Here is a 22,496-nt window from a genome sequence, read left to right on the forward strand (position 1 = left end):
GAAGAGGAAACTCAAATACTTTGGCCATCTAATGAGAAGGAAGGACTCACTGAAGAGCCTAATGCTGGGAAAGATGGAGGGCAAAAGAAGAAGGGGACAACAGAGAATGAAGTGGCTGGATGGAGTCACTGAAGCAGTCGGCGTGAGCTTAAATGGACTCCAGAGGATGGTAGAGGACAGGAAGGCCTGGAGGAACGTTGTCCATGGGGTCATGATGGGTCAGACAAGACTTAACAACTAACAACAGCAACAACATGGCCTTATAATTTTTGGTATTTTATTTCACCCTTCACCCACCTAAGATTGTAGGGTTGTATTAGGAAATTCTAGGCAGCATGGTCCTGGGAGAATGAAGACCTAACATATCTGTGAATTGAGAAGGGCTGTTTGACATGGCATTAAATTCTCAATTTATTTGTGGGCTGCTTCGGGCCTGGCTATTGAAATAACAATAATAAATAAAGAATAAACAAATATTTCTTCTACTATCATTTCACACCTGAAGGCTGGATTTGAGTTAGGGAGGACCAGAGCCAATATTAGCAAAGAATAAACGTTATGGATGCCAATTGCCATAACAGCTTCAATTTTTTACCTCTCCCCGTTGAATTCATAATTCAAAATGGGCTTTCCGGAGTGAACCTATTCTTTGAATGGGAAACTGGCTATCTTGTAACATCTGCCCTCTGATAGGCATCAATCTCTTTTGACAGACTCAGGGTCTCTTTGGTTCCAGGTGAAATCCAGCATAGGTTTTTTTTGTTTGTTTTTTTAGGAATAATTTTAAAAGGAAGCGCAATTTAAGAAGGAAGGAATACCACCCCAATATACAAGCTTTCGTTTAAGATGCACTACATCTGACCCATTATTTATCTTATGCTCACTCTAATTCACAAATGCTTCTTTTCTGAGCTGCTGATTCAGTTCTACAGAGGAATTATTGAGTCTGTCTGGCAACCCAACAAGAAAGACACAGACTTCAGAGGATAATTAGAACTGCAGAAAAAATAATTGCTACCAACCTGCCTTCCATTGAGGACCTGTATACTGCACGAATCAAGAAGAAGGCCGTGAAAATATTTACAGACCCCTTGCATCCAGGACATAAACTGTTTCAACTCCTACCCTCAAAACGACGCTATAGAGCACTGCACACCAGAACAACTAGACACAAGAACAGTTTTTTCCCGAAGGCCATCACTCTGCTAAACAAATAATTCCCTCAACACTGTCAAACTATTTACTAAATCTGCACTACTATTAATCTTCTCATAGTTCCCATCACCAATCTCTTCCACTTATGACTGTATGACTGTAACTTTGTTGCTGGCAATCCTTATGATTTATATTGATATATTGACCATCAATTGTGTTGTAAATGTTGTACCTTGATGAACGTATCTTTTCTTTTATGTACACTGAGAGCATATGCAGCAAGACAAATTCCTTGTGTGTCCAATCATACTTGGCCAATAAAAATTCTATTCTATTCTATTCTATTCTATTCTATTCTATTCTATTCTATTCTATTCTATTTTTTATACCTCTGACAATGTTCCAACAATGAAATACATAAAATATAAAGTTACACAGATACTGCCAAAGACACAATATGCAGAAAACTGCCTCCACTTCTGATTTAAACAATGCTCATTCTATCCACAAACAGACAAGATTTTCCCCTTTTTAGAATGAATGTGTGTGTGTGTACTCTGTATATACATACATGCAGGCCTGCACTATGTGTGTGTGTGTGTACACACACACACACACCAGCATAATTTTTATAAATATATAAAAATAAATATAATATGCTGGTGTTTCCAGAAATGATTTCAGCATAATTTAGTTGAATATATACAGGATATGTAATAAAATGCATAAACTGTGGTTCTATTGTATTGATTTAATTTTGCTGCACTTCAAGATATTTAAGCCTGCTATCTCCGTATACTTCTATTTATTCCTCTGAGCCTTTTGAAGTGAGATAGTTGAGTTAGAAGAATTGTTTGAATTCGACAACAGAATCACTTCTGATTCAGACTTTCACGATTGGTCTATAACTGATTCAAGTATATTATTGCCTGGACTCTACATAATAGACTTTGCCAATGTGGGTGATCAAATGGTTATCGTAAACATGGAACCCAGCATTTATTAAATTTCAGCTTTTCAGGTTTCTAGCACTTGTTAGCACGATAGATTTGAACATGTCTGAACATATTCAAATCTATCGTGCTAATAAGGGCTAGAAACTGCAGGAGGTTGGACTAGAAGATCTCCAAGGTTCCTTCCAACTGTTATTCTGTTTTCTCTACTGAATGAGAAAGCAGAAGGGAGCAGAGGTGGGTTGCGAATGGTCAAGATGTCTTGACTCATGTCAACTAAAGCAGAATAAATAACTCGGAAATAAACATTTATCTGAAAAAGAATTTAAATAATTCACCGGAGTATTGTTTAACCATAACGAGGCCAGATTTTTTTTGAAAAAAAAATTAAACAGGCACACTTCCTTGTAAACACAGGAATGTACTTTCTTTTAAAACAAAGGACAGAAATGGTTATGGAATCAAATACTTGGCTTACCAATATGTAACTTGGTCTTTGATGCATTTGCCCAGTGTGAAAAATGCTCAGTCTATATTTAGATGGCTACCAAATTACAGTGAAATGTCAAGAACTTGGGGATACTTGATATTTCTCAGCGAGCCTTGAGAAGATTTTTGAGACGTGACCCTGTTTTGCCCTCTCTCTTCCCTAAAAATCAAGAATGTGGAAATTTTATTGGATGAAGGCTGTGATTCCCTTGGGGATAATCTAATTAAGGTATGGTGATCATGAGGGGCTGCGTAGTGTGTGAGAGGTGGATGGAATCAATATTTTTATCTCTATCTCCACCTCTCTCTCTCTCTCTCCTGGTTACTAAAGGGAAGGTAGCAATCCTGAATTGATTACCTCTAGAAGGCCTCTAAAGCTACGTTTGCATTTCTGTGCTGTAAATGATTATATGGGTGTTGTTCTCCTCTAGAGCATTAACACTCGCCAGAAAAAATGTCAGGACCATTTATCTCTCAGCTTACCACGGCCTTAAAGCAGGAAGTGTCAACATTCACTGGGTTTTAAATGTTTATTGCATTTAAACATTCTTTGTGAGGGTATTTCCGGAGCCAGGTTGGGGCTTTGATAGGCCTTATCCCTACTTAATCATTAAATTCCCTAGATGACTTCTCTCAGCCTAATTTACAGAAGGGATGTTGCAAGGATGAAAGCAAAGGACCGGAAGAAAACGTATACACGGAGAAAGAATTGCACTTGTTAGCTTGAGTTCCTGGAGGAAAGGCAGCTCATGTCTGTAATCTCTCTCTCTCTCTCTCTTTGTGTATGTACAATATGTATTCAGAAACCTTACCCTAGATATGGAATATGGCATTTCTTTTCTACCAGATTAAATGCGAATAGGTAGCTAATGCTGTAATCTTGTTCAGGAAACTGGGAATAAGCTGCGGTGGGTTTCCAATATTGCTACCACCGGTTCGCCCCACGTGCACACGCCTTCCACGCATGTGCCCGGCCTTCCGCGCATGGGCTTTGCTTGCTCGCGTGCCTCGAAAATGTGCCTAAATAGGACAGCATAGAGCCAGAGCGGGTGGACAGGCCCACCCGCAATTTCCACTACCGGTTCAGCTGAACCGGTACGAACCGGCTGAATGAACAACTCGCCGAGACCTGAATAAGACCGAGTTGTTAATCATTCATACTGAGAACCTTCACATAATCCCCCAGAAGGTTCTCTCCAGTCTCTTCAAACTTCAGATCTTCACTATATCACCCCTTGAGATAGATATATATATGTATGTATGTATGTATGTATGTATGTATGTATGTATGTATGTATGTCTTTGGTTATTCGGGTTTTCTCCCACGTAAAATTGAAAGTGTCTTGGCGACGTTTCGACAAAGTCTCATTCGTCATATTCAGGCTTCAGCTTCGTGCTTCTGGGAGCAATGTGTGATTGCAGCTGTTTCTTCCTTTTTAACTGCTAGTGGGGGCTTGAACTGATTGGGTGGGAGCTTGACTGTGCTCTGATTGGCTGGGGGTTTTTTTGTGCTCTGATTGGCTGGGGGTGTGTCCCGTTGGGTGGGGGCTGCAATCACACATTGCTCCCAGAAGCACGAAGCTGAAGCCTGAAGATGACGAATGAGACTTCATCGAAACATCGCCAAGACATTTCCAATTTTACACGGGAGAAAACCCGAACAACCAAAGACCTACATACAAACACCCGTGAAAACCTCAGAAAACAAATATATATATATATATATATATATATATATACATGTATGTATGTATGTATACATGTATGTATGTATGTATGTATGTATGTATGTATATATATATGTGTGTATGTATGTATGTATATATATATACATATATATATATAATATAAAATATATTTTATATATATATAAAATCTAGAGTCAGGACCCAGCTGTACTATCCAAGATGTGCTTAGAAAACAAGTGGTTCCTTGCTGCTCTTTTTAGTTACAAATCTACAGGGGAGTTGTCCAACTGAGTTACCTAAAGATTAGCTCAGGATATTGCATGCTTCTCAGGTGTGATCAAGAAGCAATACTTGGGGCCAGGTTGGTCAGATGAAGATGTGCAGCCAGCAGACAGAGAGTTATATTGAAATGTTGAGGTCCACAGGGCAGCGAAACAAATTCAGAGAAACAAATACTTCAAGGACCTACTCTTATTTCCATCCCTATCAAAAAAGCTGAATTATTATGGGGCTTGGGGATACACACAATAGGGGAAGCAAAACCTGTCTTCTTCGGAAAGACTGGGTTGAAGAGAACGAGGGAAACAACCCGCAGGGGAATGCAAGGAAGACAGATATTGATTACTGCCCACCCCCCTCAATCCAAAACTGTAGGGCTAAACCAGGGGTCTGCAAACTTGGCTCTTTTAAGACTTATGGACCAACTCCCAGAGCTCTGGGAGTCCACAAGTCTTAAAAGAGCCAAGTTTGCAGACCCCTGGGCTAAACAGTGGGAGAAAAGGACCCCATGGGATTTTGTGTGTGGACGTTTAATAAAATTCTGCTGAAGTTCTATGAAAAAGGGCTTGTCCCACCACATCTGAGCTCAACCTTGATCTTGATCAACCAGTTCTGTTTCCCCCAACCCCACATCTACCAACCCCAATTCTACCTCGCCTTTTAAAACGAGAGGGCCCTTACGAGAGGGTGTTTTGCTCACCTCTGCTGAGTCCGTCTGGTCCCCGAAGGATTCGGCATTCTTCTATCTGGCCAAATGGAGAAAACATCACTCTGATATCGTTCTCATTACACTTCTTCGAAACCATTCCTATGAACAATTTTCTGTCTTCCACAGCTAGAAGATTAAAATAATAATACTAATAATATCCACAACGACAAAAGGCATCTCTCTCTCTCTCTCTCTCTCACTCTCACTCTCTTTCGCTCGCTCGTTCGCTCGCTCACACTTTCCTCATCTGTGATCAATGCTTATTACCACATCAAAAAGAGTTGTGAGCGTGGCGCTGTCCCCGGGTGAGAAGGCAGGCAGAAAACACTTCACACACACAACAACACTTCTTTGAATCACCTGCCTTTTCTCTGGAGAGCGTTGCATAGCTTGCAACTAGGACTTCTTTTTTTGCTATTTGGGCGATTTATAGACTAGGAGAGTTTTTCTACCTGTCATTTAACAGCTGAAACAGAAAAATCCATCTAATAATTATAGGCTAAATGTTGGTGAGTAGCATCAGAGAGGGAGCTTATTCTAACCTTTATTTATTTATTTATTTTTTATTTATTTATTTGTCACAACAATATATGTAGGCATCATACAAAAAGATTATATAGTATATAAACATATATATGAGTAAATATTAGGAGGTATAAGCATATATATATATAGGAATAAGAAAAGAAAAACAATAGGACAGGAACGGTAGGCAGGTTTGTGCGCTTATGCACGCCCCTTATGGTCCTAGCCACCACAAGAGCCGCAATGGCACAGTGGTTAGAGTGCAGTACTGCAGGCTACTTCTGCTGCCTGCCGGCTGCCTGCAATTGGGCAGTTCGAATCTCACCAGGCTCAAGATTGACTCAGCCTTCCATCTTTCCGAGATTGGTAAAATGAAGACTCCGATTGTTGGAGGCAATAAGCTGACTCGGTAAACCGCTTAGAGAGGGCTGTAAAGTGGTATATAAGTCTAAGTGCTATTGCTTGAGAAGGAAGGAAGGAAGGAAGGAAGGAAGGAAGGAAGGAAGGAAGGAAGGAAGGAAGGAAGGAAGGAAGGAAGGATGGAAGGAAGGAAGGGCCGTGGTGGCACGGTGGTTAGAATGCAGTACTGCAGGTTACTTCTACTGACTGCCGGCTGCCTGCAATTTGGCAGTTCGAGTATCACCAGGCTCAAGGTTGACTCAGCCTTCCGTCCTTCCAAGGTGGGTAAAAATGAGGACCCAGATTGTTGGGGGGCAAGAGGCTGACTCTGTAAACCGCTTAGAGAGGGCTGTAAAGCCATTATGAAGCAGTATATAAGTCTAAAGGCTATTGCTATCTCGCCCCATCTTGCCTACACATGTATGAAAGAGAAATTGGGAAGAAAAAGTGGTCTAAATATTCAAAATGAAACAGGTTAATGGAATCTCAAGGCAGCCTTTTTTTAATTATTATTTTTAACCTATAACGATCTAGCTATTCTTATCTCATGCAGACATTGTTCGCAAGTACACGGTCATTAGACCAGAGAAACACACTTCAAGGAAGTGTTATAAAATTATTTCAGCGTAAATGAAATCCCAGCAGATTTGAAATGCTGGACTGGCAAAAAAAGAAAAGTGGGATTAGGTGGGGTTCAATTACCACTAGATTATTTCACGTGATAGAAAGAAGCCAAAAAGAAAAGAAAAAAGAAATAGAAAAAACAAAAAAACCCTAGGTCAAGGCAATAGCTCTATGCGTCCAGGCAAGCTTTGGCAAATTCACATTCAGAAACTTTAAATTTACAGAGCTTGGAAATAAGCAAGGACTGAATTAATTGAATATTTGTTAGTGGTGCAGAACGTGTCTGGCAATACCTCACTGACATGGGGCTTGGAAACTAAGTGAAAGTTTGAAAGAAGATTCCTTAGGTCAGGGGTCTGCAAACTTGGCTCTTTTGTGGACTTCAACTCCCAGAGTTCAGAGCAAAGCTGGCTGAGGAACTCTGGGAGTTGAAGTCCACAAGTCTTAAAGGAGTCAAGTTTGCAGACCCCTGCCTTAGGTGGTTGCTTTTAAACCTTGGCAACTTTGAAAACGCTTGGACTTCAACTCCCAGAATCCCCCAGCTTCCTGTCACGTTTGGTTTTCGTGCTTCTTAGATAGGGGAGGACATACCTCGCCTCTTCAACCCTGCCTTGTCTGTGGATAGCATCGCAAACAAACAAACAAAAATCAACTCGGTTATCTTGGGATCTTTCATTTAAAACCAGGGCCTTTTGAAAGAACTATCAGTTTTGCTTAATCAGAACAAAATTGTCGTGTCCCACTCCTCCTCTGACGGCTGGGTCAGGGAAATCCGAATCAGGCGTGCCTCTGCAGCTCTGCTAAAAGTCCTAGCAAAGTTCTCAAGGCAGGCAGGAGACCAGAAAGTGATTTCAACAATCCAAGTTAGACTTTGCCTGACTCAGAGAATGCCAGAAAGCAGATCCTTTATATAGGCCATGGGGTGTGGCTCCATGACTCAGCACTTATCCAGGCCTGCCCCTCCCTTCCTTCTGTTGCCGCCGCCTATCAATTCTCCTGAAGCGAGGGTCACTCCAGTCTGCAGCTGTTGGTAATTGACCTTCCTCAGGCTCACATGTTGTGGGGGAGGGGGAGGGGTCTAGTTGCTCTGTTTGCCTGGGCATGGAGCCAGGGCTGGGGGCTGGAGGCGCTTCTTCTTCCTCAGCCTGTCTGGGCATGGAGCCAGGGCTGGGGCCGGGGGGCATGCTAGGACATTCCTCAGCGTTCGGAAGCAGATAAGAAGGCCCTGGCTGCGGGGAAAGCGGATGAGGCACAACAAAAATACACTATATGATCAGCTGTGAGATCCTCCGTGCCATCCGATCCAAAAGGATTACAGGATCATCGATGTGTGATTGAGAGCATTTGGGAGTTTCACTCACTGGTGTACAGGTGGTCCTCGACTTACGGCCACGACCGAACCCTAAATGTCTGTCGCAAAGTGAAACATTTGTGAAGTGAGCTTTGCGCTGTTTTACAATCTTTCTTGCCGTGGTCGTTAAGCGAATCCCGGCGGTTGTTCAGTAACATGGTGGGTTAAGTGAATCTGGCTTTCCCCCACCCACCCTTGACTTTGCTGGCCGGAAGGTCGCAAAAGGGAATTGCGGGACCCCATAACCGTCATAAATGTGAGCCAGTCGCTAAGCATCTGGATGTTGATCGCTTGTCTGTAGAGATGCTGCAACAGTCGTTAACTGTGGGGAAACGGCCATTTTTTTTCAGTGCCATTGTAACTTCGAATGGTCACTAAACCAGGGGTCTCCAACCTTGGCCACTTTTAAGACTTGTGGACTTCAACTCCCAGAATTCCTCAGCCAGCAAATCAAATTCTGGGAGTTGAAGTCCACAAGTCTTAAAAGTGGCCAAGGTTGGAGACCTCTGCACTGAACGAACGGTTTTAAGTTGAGGACTACCTGAGTAAAGACTTGTGGGCTTTGTTCCTCAGGATCGTGAGTTTCTTGGATTGAGAGTTTCAATTAAGACCTGCTGTCCCCGAAGTCTGTTTGCCTTTTTCTCGGCCGCGTATTGCTGGGAAAGCACGCCGACTGTTTTCGGTGCTTTGCTCTCATTTTGAGAAGACTCAGTATGAGACTCAGGAGACCTGGCCAATGGCCTGAATGAGCTGCTAATATGCCGGAGACCATGTTCCACAATTTCCTACAAGAAAATGTGAGCAACTTCTGCCCTCCGGATGTCAAACCTAGGCTTCTGCCCATAATGCTGGCACCTTAAACAACCTTTGGAGGAGGAAAAGCCTGCCCTCCATTAGAAAACGCGCTGCAGGCCATGTGCTATGGCCCTTCAAATAAATAAGTTAAAAAGGAAGGTCAGGAGCTGGACTGCAAGGGATAGGTGTCAGATAAAAAACAACAGCCAACAAAAACAAAAAACAAAAGAAGTCTAGCAGCTGGACCTGCCCATGATAGATGGCTTCAAAAATTGTGGAAGAGTGACAACCGGTTGTGTTTTATTTTTATTTTTTTATTTTGTCATATCAGTATATATAGGCATTAACATGAAATGAAATAGCTATATAATATATAAGCATATATATGAGCATTAAGTATGTAATAACTATATTAATTGGATATAATGAAAAGAAACAATAGGACAGGAACGGTAGGCACTTTTGTGCTCTTATGCACGCCCCTTACAGTCCTCTTAGGAATGGGGTGAGGTCAATAGTAGACAGTTTTTGGTTAAAGCTTTGGGGATTTTGAGAAGAGACCACAGAGTCAGGTAGTGTGTTCCAAGTGTTAATGACTCTGTTACAGAAATCATATTTTCTGCAATCAAGTTTGAAGCAGTTAACATTAAGTTTAAATCTATTGTTTGCTCTTGCATTGTTGCGATGGAAGCTGAAGAAGTTTTCAATAGGAAGGACATTGCAATAGATGATTCTATGAGTTAAGCACAGGTCATGCCGAAGGCGGCGGAGTTCTAAGTTTTCTAAACCCAGGATTTCAAGTCTGGTGGGATAATGTATTTTGTTGTTTTCAGAGGAGTGGAGAACTCTTCTTGTAAAATATTTCTGGACACGTTCAATTGTATTGATGTCTGAAATGTGGTATGGGTTCCAGACAGGCGAGCTGTATTCAAGAATTGGTCTAGCAAATGTTTTATATGCTCTGGTTAGTAGTGTAGTGTTTTTGGAAAAGAAGCTACGCAAGATTAGGTTTACAACTCTTAGAGCCTTTTTTGTGATGTAGTTGCAATGGCTTTGGCACTTAGATCATTTGATATTAAAACTGCAAGGTCTTTAACGGGGTGGGGGTTATCAGTAAGGTAATGTCCATCAAGCTTGTACTTAGTGTTTGGGTTCTTTTTCCCAATATGTAAGACTGAGCATTTGCTGGTTGAGATTTGGAGTTGCCAAGTTTTAGACCATTCGGATACAAAGTCAAGGTCTTTTTGAAGGGTAGCTGTATTGTCGTTGGTGTTAAATAGTTTGACATCGTCAGCAAAGAGAACACAATTACTTGTGATATGGTCACAGAGATCATTAATGTATAATATTATACATTAATAATAAATAAATAAATAAATAAATAATAAAGCAACTGTTACCATGGATTATATGGCGATTCTTTGGCTCCTGTCACAGTTCCAGAAAAGATAGGGAAATATTGTTGGCTGTTAATGAGCCCAAAGAAATGGTAGAGAAACACAGAGCAATGGTTGATCTACAGACTTTAGAATGGAATAGAATGACAGTGTAGGAAGGGACCTTGGAGGTCTTCTAGTCCAACCCCCTACTCAAACCCTATACCCGTGATGGCATGCAGAGGTGCCACACGGAGCCATATTGGTGGACATGCAAGCGTTGCCCTAGTTCAGCTCTGATGTGCATGCGCGAGCCGGCCAACTGATTTTCAGGCCTTCCGGGCCCACCGGAAGTCAGGAAACAGGCTGTTTCTGGCCTCCGGAGGACCTCCAGGGGGCGGTGGGGAAGCCCGTTTTTGCCTTTCCCAGGCTCCTAGAAAGGCCCTGGAGCCTGGGGAGAGTGAAAAATGGGCCTTCCGGTCCCACCGGAAGTCGGCAAATGGGCCATTTCTGGCCTCCGGAAGGCGTCTGGTGGGAGAGGCCATTTTCGCCCTCCCTAGGCTCCTAAAAAGACTCTGGAGGCCTGGGGGAGGCTGAAAAATGGGCCTACTGGGCCCGCCGTGCCATCACGTGCCAAAAGCGGGGGAAGCACAGGGGGGTCATGCATGCATGCGTGGGGGGGGCAGGGCGCATTTTTTTTAAATTTGCATTTATATCCCGCCCTTCTCCGAAGACTCAGGACGGCTTACACTATGTTAGCAATAGTCTTCATCCATTTGTATATTATATACAAAGTCAACTTATTGCCCCCAACAATCTGGGTCCTCATTTTACCTACCTTATAAAGGATGGAAGGCTGAGTCAACCTTGGGCCTGGTGGGACTTGAACCTGCAGTAATTGCAGGCAGCTGCTGTTAATAACAGACTGTCTTACCAGTCTGAGCCACAGAGGCCCCATTGAATTATGGGTGTGGGCATATGAGCGCCTGACCCCCCCTGCGCTCCCCCCGCTTTTGGCACGCGACTGCAAAAAGGTTCGCCATCACTGCCCTATCCCATTTCAGACAAACGGTTGTCCAATCTCTTCTTTAAAAACTTCCAGGGTTGTCGGAGCATTCACAAGTTCTGGAGGCAAATTGTGTTCCACTGATCAGTTGTTCCAACTGTCCGGAAATTTCTCCCTTAGTTCTAGGTTGCTTCTCTCCTTGATTAGTTACAGCCTTCTATTTCTGTTAATGTGTAAGCTATTTTAGGAATGAAGGAGCTCTTTCCATTAAAATTCATAGGAAAGGAGAAGGGGCTGAAAATAAATATTCTCCAGGACCCCTTCCCATTAATTTACCTACCCTGGAAAATTAGTATACACGTTTTCGCAAGAATATATATATACTGCGGCAGAGGACACGTAGTCCTCAACTTACGATCAGAGCCTAAAATTTATGTTGCTAAGTGAGAATAGAATAGAATAGAATAGAATAGAATAGAATAGAATAGAATAGAATAGAATTTTTTATTGGCCAAAGTGTGATTGGACACACAAGGAATTTGTCTTGGTGCATACGCTCTCAGTGTACATAAAAGAAAAGATACATTCGTCAAGAATCATAAGGTACAACACTTAATGATAGTCCTAGGGAAACAGTCAATATCAATCTTAAGGATACAAGCAACAAGGTTACAGTCATAAGTGGGAGGAGATTGGTGATGGGAACGATGAGACGATTAATAGTAGTGCAGATTCAGTAAATAGTCTGACAGTGTTGAGGGAATTATTTGTTTAGCAGAGTGATGGCCTTTGGGAAAAAACTGTCCTTGTGTCTAGTTGTTCTGGTGTGCAGTGCTCTATAGCGTCGTTTTGAGGGTAGGAGTTGAAACAGTTTATGTCCAGGATGTGAGGGATCTGTAAATATTTTCACGGCCCTCTTTTTGACTCGTGCAGTATACAGGCCCTCAAGGGAAGGCAGGTTGGTAGAAATTTTTTAAGTGAGTTTTGTCCTGTTTTACGACTTTTCTTGCCACTCTTGTTAAGTGAATCATTGCAGCTGTTAAATTAGGAAACGCGAGTTGTTCAGTGAATCTGGCTTCCCCATTGACTTTGCCAGTCAGCAGGTCGCCAAAGGGGATCACATGACCCCGCGGACCCTGCAACCGTCATAAATATGAGTCAATTGTTAAGCATCCGAATGTAAATCACGTGACCATGGGGATACTACAATGGTCGTAAGTCACTTTTTTTCCAGTGCTGTTATAACTTCAAATAGTCACTAAATGAACTGTTTTAAGTGGAGGACTGTCTGTATTCTCTTATAATTCACGCCATTTCTGAGGAAAAGAACTTTTTATTGGGCCCCATAAATACAGCTAGGTAAATAAGTTATTGTATTAAATAACACAGAGTTTTTTGTGTAATTCAACTCACAACTCAACTCTAACCTGTACTTCAAAGGTAAACAATTTGCCTAAATAGAACAAGCCTTATGATAAGTTCTATTAAAAGTGTATGCATGCAGAAGTGGGGTGGGCAGGAAAAGTCAACGAATAATCCACAATTTCAACTTCCTTCCTTCCTTCCTTCCTTCCTTCCTTCCTTCCTTCCTTCCTTCCTTCCTTCCTTCCTTCCTTCCTCTCTCCCTCCCTCCCATCTTCCTTCCTTCCTTCTTTCCTTCCTTCCTTCCCTCCCTCCCTCCCTTCCATCTTCCTTTCTCCCTTCCTTCCTTCCTTCCCTCCTTCCTTCCCTCCCTTCCAACCTCCTTCCTTCCTTCCTTCCTTCCTTCCTTCCTTCCTTCCTTCCTTCCTTCCTTCCTTCCTTCCTTCCTTCCTCCTCCCTCCCTTCCATCTTCCTTCCTTCCTTCCTTCCTTCCCTCCTTCCTTCCTTCCTCCTCCCTCCTTCCATCTTCCTTCCTTCCTTCCTTCCTTCCTTCCTTCCTTCCTTCCTTCCTTCCTTCCTTCCTTCCTTTTTTCCTTTTTTTTAAAATTTCAGACCTGTTTACATGGAAAGCTGTTAAATAACCATTCATTTAGCTTTCCTTCCCCACCCTGTAGAACAAACAACAACAACAACAACAACAACCCAAAAACCCCTAGGGTTTTGTCCTTAATTTTCCAAACGGCTGTCAGTGACAGATTCCCTTTTGGCCTACTCAAGTTCCACTAGTAAACTGATAAATATGGCAAATTAACTAAACTGATTTCACAGTTTTTTAGCTGGAGGCTGATTTCATAGTAAATTAAACATCCAAAGAACTGACTCAGAGCTAAAAAAAAATAAAAATAAAGAAACCACCCTAAAAAAATATATATATTTGGATCTTCTTGCTTGGTTTACAAAAGGCAGCTGAAGGATCAATTGGAAACAGTTGGTAGTATTTGTGACGGCAAATACATCTTCCTGAGTCAACAAAAAAAACGTTGCCTTTGTTTTTTCAGTGAAGGAAAACAACCAACCACTATTTTAATCTTGACAGAATGTCTTAAATTCTTCATTATGTGAACAGGGAGACGCAGATTTTAAACTTGCGCATTCCTGGGTCTCCAGAACACAGCAGTTTAACCTCAAGGCACCATACAAAGGTTTCTTCTATTAATCTGGTATTAAAAACCATGATTTCTAAACCTTGGGCCATAATTCTTGTTGGCCAACCTCTTCCCATTGATCTTGAATCCTCATCAGATTCACTAAAACACACCTTTAAGTAATCAGGGAAACAAAACTGAACACCGCCAAGCTTAGGATATGACGGATAAGCCGCGAGATCAGCCCTCAAGACTTTTTCTAAACCTAAGTTGGAAAATTTATGGAGATAAAATCAGGAGTGGACTACTGAGGGTTCGCAGGGGTTCGGGAGAACCTCTAGCTAAGATTCTGTGCAGTTCGGAGAAACCCCAAATCCCACTCCAGGCTGGCCCTGCCCCGCTTACCCCACCCCTCCCAGGAGTCCCCACGCAGCCCGTTTTGGAAGCAGGTAAGTGCAGGGCGCGCACGGAGGCTCGGGGAGGGTGAAAAACGGGCCTACTGGAAGTTTGGGAAGGCTGGAAACGGGGCCGTTTCTGGCCTCCAGAGGGCCTTGGGAGGGTGTTTTTGCTCTCCCAGAGGCTCGAGGAAAACCTCCGGAGTCTGGGAAGGGCAAAAATGCCACCCCTCGCCATAGTGAAGGAGGCCTACTAGGCCATGCCAACCATGGCCACGCCCACTCAGCAACCGGGCAGAGAACCCCTTGCTAAAATTTTTGAAGCCCGCCCCTGGATAAAACTGGTTTTGCGGGTCTACTAATTAATTTGCCAACTTGGTGGGAGTCTCTTGCCGACCTGGTTGAGCTTACAAATGTAAGCGAACACAACCTAGTAAATCTAGGACAGATTGAAGAAATATTCCAGAAAAGGATCATGATAAAACCTTTCCATCTTGTTTATTTATTTATTTATTGGATTTTTATACCGCCCTTCTCCCGAAGGATTCAAGAAAGCGAAGCCAAGAAAGCTTCAGGTCTATGAAGTTATCGCTTCGGTTTGGTTCGAGGGAGTCTTTCCTCTGAACGAACTCTCAAGCTTTTGAAAATATTAATCCTGCAAACGCTGCAAATAAGATCGGAAGTCGCTTCTTTAGATATTTGTTTCTTTCCTTTTGGTTACCCTTCACTTTTGCCTTTTCGCCTTTTAGAAATTCTTTCTTTGCCTACCTCTTTATGTTTCTGTAGTTGTTTTTTTTTTAAATCTTTGTAAAATCTTTTAACCCAAATTATTAAAAAAAAAAAAAAAAACACCATTAAGCCGGAATTCAGCCGATACCTGAACTGTTACATTCTTTGACACTTAAATTCTCTGTGGGGGCTCCCACCCTCTGGAATGAACTTCCCCCAGGACTCCGTCAACTTCCTGACGTTCGAACCTTCCGCCGCGAGCTTAAAACACATCTATTTATTTGTGCAGGACTGGACTAGAATTTTAATTTTTAAATTTAATTTTAATGGGGTTTTATCATTTTAAATTTAATTTTAAATTTTGGCCTATTTAAATAATTTTTTTAATTAGTGTTTTATCTTGTATTATATTTGTATTTTTATTGGGCTGTAAACCGCCCTGAGTCCTTCGGGAGATAGGGCGGTATAAAAATTTGATTAAATAAATAAATAAATAAATAAATAAATAAATAAATAAATAAATAAATAAATAAATAAATATGCAGAGCACCAGGTTAGCATTATGTCAAGTTCAGCAATGTTCAAGTGACAGGTGATTTCCCCTTAATTTGTTTCTAAACCTAGTTCTCATAAACATTGTGATGGAAGATGCTGCAATTTGGAGATTTGGGGGAAAATACAGGTGGTCCTCATTTTACGACCACAACTGAGTCCAAAATTCCTGTTGTTAAGTGAGACCTTTGTTAAGTGAGTTTTGCCCCATTTTATGACCTTTCTTGCCTCAATTATTAAATGAATTACTGCAGTTAATAAATTAGTAACCTGGTTGTTAAGTGAATCGGGCTTCCCCGTTGAGTTTGCTTGTCAGAAGGTCACAAAAGGGGATCGCATGATCTTGGGACACAGCAACGGTCAAAAATGAGAACCAGTTGTCAAGCAACTGAATTTTGATGACATGTTCACGGTCATCCTGCAAAAGTTGTAAATGTGAAAAAACGGTGACAGATTACTTTTTTCAGTGCCGTTTTAACTTTGAGCGGTCACTAAACAAGCTTTTGTAAGTTGAAGACTACCTGTATGTCCATCTGGTCAGAACCTACTTCCAAATTACTTGTGTGGAAACCAGCATCCTATAGGAATTAAAGGGATTGGCAAAGAATCTTTAAGAGAAGAGTAGGGGGCGGAGTTAAATGAGTCACTAGCCTAGAATCATTATGTTCCCATAAATGTTTAAATCAAATCTCTCTTGAATTCCTTTCATCCTTAGGTAAAGGTAAAGGTTCCCCTCGCACATACATGCTAGTCGTTGCCGACTCTAGGCGGCGGTGCTCATCTCCGTTTCAAAGCCGAAGAGTCAGCGCTGTCCGAAGACGTTTCCAGGACTCAACGCCAAAGGTGCACGGAACGCTGTTACCTTCCCACCAAAGGTGGTCTCTATTTTTTCTACTTGCATTTTTACATGCTTTCAAAACTGCTAGGTTGGCAGAAGCTGGGGCAAGTAACGGGAGCTCACCCCGTTACACGGCAGCACTAGGGATTCGAACCGCGGAGCTGCTGACCTTTTGATCGACAAGCTCAACGTCTTAGCCCCTGAGCCACCACGTCCCTTTCATCCTTATCTGGTGCCAATTTAGTATTGAACCTTAATTGACTGGATATAGGCATGACCAATACATCTTTTCGACTGCAATAGATTGTTCTGACTCCTTGTACCTAACCAAACCACCCATTTCTAATAACTGGCTATTTTGGGACTGGCAAAAAGCTCTTTTATGACTGATTTTATGAGAGCATCTCCAACACTTTATAGTGATCGCAAATAATAGCTACACTGTCTGGTCTCTTGTAAACAAGTCAGAGAAAACACATGACTCATAGAAAAAGGAAATGAAGCATGGCAGTTGGTCTCTGACTTTGTAGAAACTTGGAAGAAAAGCTTGGAGGTTTTAAAAGGACAAAGTGCTGAGTTGGTAGCAGTAATTAAATGCCGTATGTCAGCATTAATATATGGCAGGGGAAGTTGTTAATTAATTTTTTTTATTTGCATTTATATCCCGCCCTTCTCCAAAGACTCAGGGCGGCTTACACTATGTTAGCAATAGTTTTCATCCTATTTGTATATTTATATACAAAGTCAACTTATTGCCAGTGATGGGATTCAAGTAATTTAACAACCGGTTCTCTGCCCTAATGATTTCTTCCAACAACCAGTTTGCAAAAGTGCTCAGAAAGTTAACAACTGGTTCTCCCGAAGTGGTGCGAACTGGCTGAATCCCACCACTGCTTATTGCCCCCAGCAATCTGGGTCCTCATTTTACCTACCTTATAAAGGATGGAAGGCTGAGTCAACCTTGGGCCTGATGGGGCTCGAACCTGCAGTAACTGCAAGCAGCTGCTGTTAATAACAGACTGTCTTACCAGTCTGAGCCAGAGGCCCACTGCATTCAGACAACACTGCATCCAGGTAGACTATGGCAGATTGCAAGAGTGCAAAAAAAGGAGCAGGAAGTGCCTATGTAAAATAGAATTAAGGATTTCTTCCTTTCTCCTCCAACCCCTGTTGCTTTCTATCTTTTTTCATCTGTGAAACGTGTATTTTAAAACAGGGGTCTCCAACCTTGCCAACTTTAAGCCTGGAGGACTTCAACTCCCAGAATACCCCAGCCAGCAAAGCTGGCTGGGGAATTCTGGGAGTTGAAGTCCACCAGGCTTAAAGTTGCCAAGGTTGGGGACCCCTGTTTTAAAACAAACAATGCCTTCATTTATGTGAAAGCTCTTAACTTTTCCTTTTTTTAACATAACAGGTATCTGACATCCATCCTTTAATTTTATAATAGATTTAAATACCTAATTGCTTGCGCACACGAGCAAGCAAATACAGATACATTAATATTTGATTTCACTTGAATTGTACGCGGCTTGCAGTCTGCGCCAATTCCCCCCCCCTGAGAAATCAGCAAAGGGAATCATTCAAACGTTAATAAGTTTTCAAAAGATGTGAACAATACGGTGTTTAAACAGCCAACGAAGCCTTTGTAGAAATCATCGTGTAGAATTATGCATAATCTATTCTACGTTTGGACGGGATTAAAATAACATATAAATAAATGGATGAATTTCCATTTCAATATTTTATATTTTCCTAGGGCAGGGGTCTGCAAACTTGACTCTTTTAAGACTTGTGGACTTCAACTCCCAGAGTTGAAGAGCAAAGCTGGCTGAGGAACTCTGGGAGTTGAAGTCCACAAGTCTTAAAAGAGCCAAGTTTGCAAACCCCTGTCCTAGGGTATCAGCTGACCTGTTGATGGTTTACAAAAATGCGGGCAGAAAGATGAGAAACTTGAGCTGGTATTTTGGAACGGAAGAAAACCTGATTATTTCCTTTTTCATCTGCACAATTTTTTTTTAAGAAAAAGCAAAAAAATAAACAAACAAAAAGGCCACTTTTAAATGCTATTTAGCCCATGGGGAAAGCTGACAAGTATTATTTACAGGGTCTCCTCTTAAAATGTTCCCTTGTGGGCTAAATACCGATTGTGCCAAAAAATTTCTATTGCTAAGCCAGACTGTTGTTAAATGAGTTTTGCCCCATTTTATGACCTTTTTGCCACAGTTGTTAAGTGAACCACTGCAGGTGTGACAACATGGTTGTTCAGTGAATCAGGCTTCCCCGTTGACTTTGTTTGTCAGAAGATTGAAAAGGTGATCACATGACTTCGGGAAATTGGAACCCAGTGGTGGGTTGCTCCCGGTTTGGTCCATGTCGTGTCCCCCTCCCCCTCCGACGGCCGGGTCTGGGAAGTCTGTATCAAGCGTGGCCACGAAGCCTCTGCAGCTTTGCCAAATTCCTTTCAGATTTCTCAGGGCAGGCAAAAATCCAAGGTGTGACTTCAGCAAACCAGATGAGACTTTGCTTGACTCAAGGAATGCCAAAAAGCAGATCCTTTATATAGGACATGGGGTGTGGCTTCATGACTCAGCACTTATCTAGGCCTGCCCCTCCCTTCCTTTTGCTGACGTCACCTCTCCATTCTCCGGAAGCAGGGATCCATCCACTGTGACTTTCCATTCTCCTGATCTGCTGCCGGCAATTCTAGCACGTTGCTGGCTTCGTGCTCACACGCTGTAGGAGTGAGGTTTGTTTGCTCATTCCTGACATTCTGTCCGGGCATGGTGCCAGGGCTGGGGGCTGGAGGCATGCCAGGCCGTTCCTCTTCATTATCAGACTCTGACTCAGATAGCAGGAGATGGGAGGGGCCCGGCTGAGGAGAGGAGGGAGGACAAGGCACAACACTCCAGTTCTTGCGAACCGGTAGTAAAAGCGGCAGGAGGCTCCGCCCACCCGCCCAGACGTCATCATGGATGATCTGCGCATGCGCTCCCATTGCGAACTGGTTGCGAACTGATAGTAAAGGTAAGTAGAACCCACTCCTGCCGGAACCCTTATAAATATGTCACTTGGAAGCGTCCAAATTTTGATTGTGTGACTGCAATGGTCGTAAGTGTGAAAAATGTTTTTTTTAAAGGCCGTGGTAACTTAGAGCACTCCCTAAACAAATTGTTGAAAATTGATACAACAGTTCATTTAGTGACCATTCAAAGTTACAACGGCACTGAAAAGGGTGACTTATGACCATTTTTCACAGTTACGACCTCTGCAACATCCCCATAATCATGCGGTCAAAATTCAGGTGCTTGGCAGTTGGTTCATACTTATGACCGTTGCTGTGTCCCAAGGTCATGTGGTCCCCTTTTGCGACCTTCTCAGAACCAAAGTCAATGGGGAAGCCAGATTCACTCAACAACCGGGTTTCCAACTTATCCACTGCAGTGATTCACTTAACAACGGTGGCAAGAAAGATCATAAAAGGGGGCAAAACTCACTCAACAAATGTTTTACTTAACAGCAGAAACTTTGGGCTCAATTGCGGTGGTACGTCGAGGTCTACCTGTGTAGTGTAACACGATCTTGCAACCCAAATGGTATGGTTGCAAGAGTTATTCTTAAACCTGTAAGATCTCTTCAGCTTGCAAAATATGCATCTTGATTTATTGTGGCTTCCTCTGTTCAAGAATACCTCTGGTTTGACAAGGCCTTCTGTTGTGTGAAGGGGTGTTGTGGTTCAAGCCCCCGAACCTGGCCCCATGCCCGAAAGTGACTCTGAGAGTGAGGGGGAAGGGCTGGTAAGGCTTACCTCAGAAGCACTGATTCCTTTGGCCCGGCTCCAGGAGCCAGAACCAGGCCAGTCGGAGGACGTAATGAGGCCGACATCCCCTGATTCCTCCCTTCCTCAGGCTACGCCTTCAGACGCAGCTGATAATCATACTAATCAAGCCTGGATCGACCCGCGCTTCAGAAGATTAGAGAGGCGGCGTCATCAAAGGGAAGGATATATAAGGAGCTTTGGGACTGCTCTCAGTTCCACGGGAAGCAAATTAGCTGAACCGTGTCAAAGTGAGCTGAAGTCTTAATCTGTTTGAACTTTTTGGCAGGCAGCTGCGTTTTCTTGGCAAGGACTGATAGGAGCCGTGAATCCACTGGCTGTAGGCCAGCTTGTTACTCCAAAGTGGGGACGGAGACAGAACAAGGGGTGTCAATCATTGCTGGCATCCTGCCATTAACAGGGGAAGGGAGGCGAAGAACACATGGGCAATAAAGCTGTATATCTTCAGGATGGGAAACTGGGAGGTGGGACTGACAGTTGAGGAAGAACAGAGCGGTTTGGAAATCGGCATATTCAAGGCCACGTACCCTGAGAATGGAATTTCACCATCCTGAACACCTCAGCATTTCCCAAAACATCTTGGTGGTGTCGGATTGGCTACAGCCGGGCAACTAAGGGCTTAGTTTTGTACTGATGCGCAGCGACTTCAGATTCCGCCTGACTCTACTGCTCTCAGCACCTTTTAGTAAAAGTACCTCTTCGCTCCCATCAAGTGGAGTCAAGGGTTTTACTTTCCTAGGAGATCAGACTGGGGCAGGTCTGACAGTTTTAGCCCAAGCCTGCTTGGTTGTGGTGTTTTCTGTGGTCATTTATACACCCTTTTTAGTGTTGTGGTCCACCAGCAGCCTGCAGAGCTGGCAACAGAGTCAGACAGCGATGAGGCTGAGGAAGAGCGTGGGCCAGTCCTGGAGGCCGGGGAAGGCCCGGACGAGGGCTCTGCGTCGGAGGCTGAGGTGGGGCCAGGGCTATCAGGGAGTGAGGTCCGGACTCCGGAGCCTACACAGACTGATAGTAGTGAGGCAGAGGAACAGGAGGAGCCTGTTCCTAATGCACGCGTGAGAAGAGCTGCCAGAAGGCAAGAGCAGCTCAAGCAAAAAGGACGACTCGGGAGTAGGGCCAAGAGATGATTGGCCTCTCCCATAAGGCTTAAAACAGACCAGCAACGGCGTTTGGGCTTTGCCGGAAAACAATGTTGGTAGCTTCGTCTTCTTGCATTTATTTTTTGTATCGGTGACTTCTGAACGTTTGCCAAGAAAGGCCTTTGGCAGTTTGCCTAATTGGACCAAGGTTTGCGATAGGACTGAGGAATTTGTGTTGGGAGGAATTTGCTTTAATTTAGTTGAACTACATTGGGAATGAAGTAATTCTCAGCTGTTATAATAAAGTTTGTTTGTTTTTTCACTGAATTTCCTACTACCTACTTGGGTCACAACATTTATATGTAAAAAGCCAAGTGCATTTGTGTTCTTTTCAAAACTGTGTGCAGAATCCACTGGAGAACCGAGACATCAGGATGCATGGTAATGATGAACCTCAGTTCTCCAAAAGAGGTTAAAAAAAGCACACACACCTCAAAACAGAAGAAAGGACAAAAATTAAACCTGCCTATCTCTGCAGAGAGAGAGAAAGAGAAAGAAAGAGAAACAGGGCCCTGCCATCATTTACATTTGCAGGTATTTAAATCTCCAGGTGTGCGGCTTCTGCCCTGATTAATAATCAATGAGGAGCAAAAACAAATCCTGGAAAAAAGCCACGGCGAGCAATCCTTCCGTGCGGAAATAGATAAGTTTTCACGCTTGAAGGAACATGAGAGATTTCTTTTGACTTTCTCTCTTCTCCTTTCTCTTAGCAAAACTGTCAGAATCAAGCCCCCCACCCCCCAACTTATACAGATAGTCCTCGACTTACGGCCACAACTGAGTCCCAAATTTATGTTGCTGAGTGAGACAATGGCTAAGTGACTTGCCCCTGATGTTATGGGAATCACTGCAGTTGTTAAATTAGTGGCACAGTTGTTAAGTGAATTGGACTTCCCCATTGACTTTGCTGGTCAGAAGGTCACAAAAGGGGATCACGTGACTCCGGAACACTGGGACCGTCATAAATACAGGTAGTCCTCGACTTACAACGGGTCATTTAGCGATTGTTCAAAGTTACAACAGCACTGAAGAAAAAGTGATTTTTGTCCATTTCTGTTCTGTTTTTCATACTTACAGCCATTGCAGCATCCCCATGGTCATGTGATCAAAATTTGGATGCTTGGCAACTGATTCATATTTATGATCATTTGT

At 42.9% G+C, this 22,496-nt stretch overlaps 1 protein-coding gene across 20 annotated transcripts in view; it reads right to left on the minus strand.

The window, feature by feature from the left end:
• CELF2 (CUGBP Elav-like family member 2) overlaps positions 1-22,496 on the minus strand; it is an 823,343-nt gene that overhangs the window by 101,085 nt on the left and 699,762 nt on the right. For 17 of the 20 annotated variants that reach the window (XM_058190365.1, XM_058190364.1, XM_058190369.1 and 14 more), the window contains one exon: positions 5,265-5,399. The exons of 1 other annotated variant lie outside the window; for it this stretch is intronic. In XM_058190365.1, the coding sequence (XP_058046348.1) occupies positions 5,265-5,399 (135 nt within the window). The remainder of the gene's footprint in view (positions 1-5,264; positions 5,400-22,496) is intronic. 2 more of the 20 variants (XM_058190373.1, XM_058190376.1) reach the window with 1 other exon arrangement.

This window comes from Ahaetulla prasina, chromosome 7 (genome assembly GCF_028640845.1).
Source record: "Ahaetulla prasina isolate Xishuangbanna chromosome 7, ASM2864084v1, whole genome shotgun sequence".
NCBI lineage: Eukaryota > Metazoa > Chordata > Lepidosauria > Squamata > Colubridae > Ahaetulla > Ahaetulla prasina.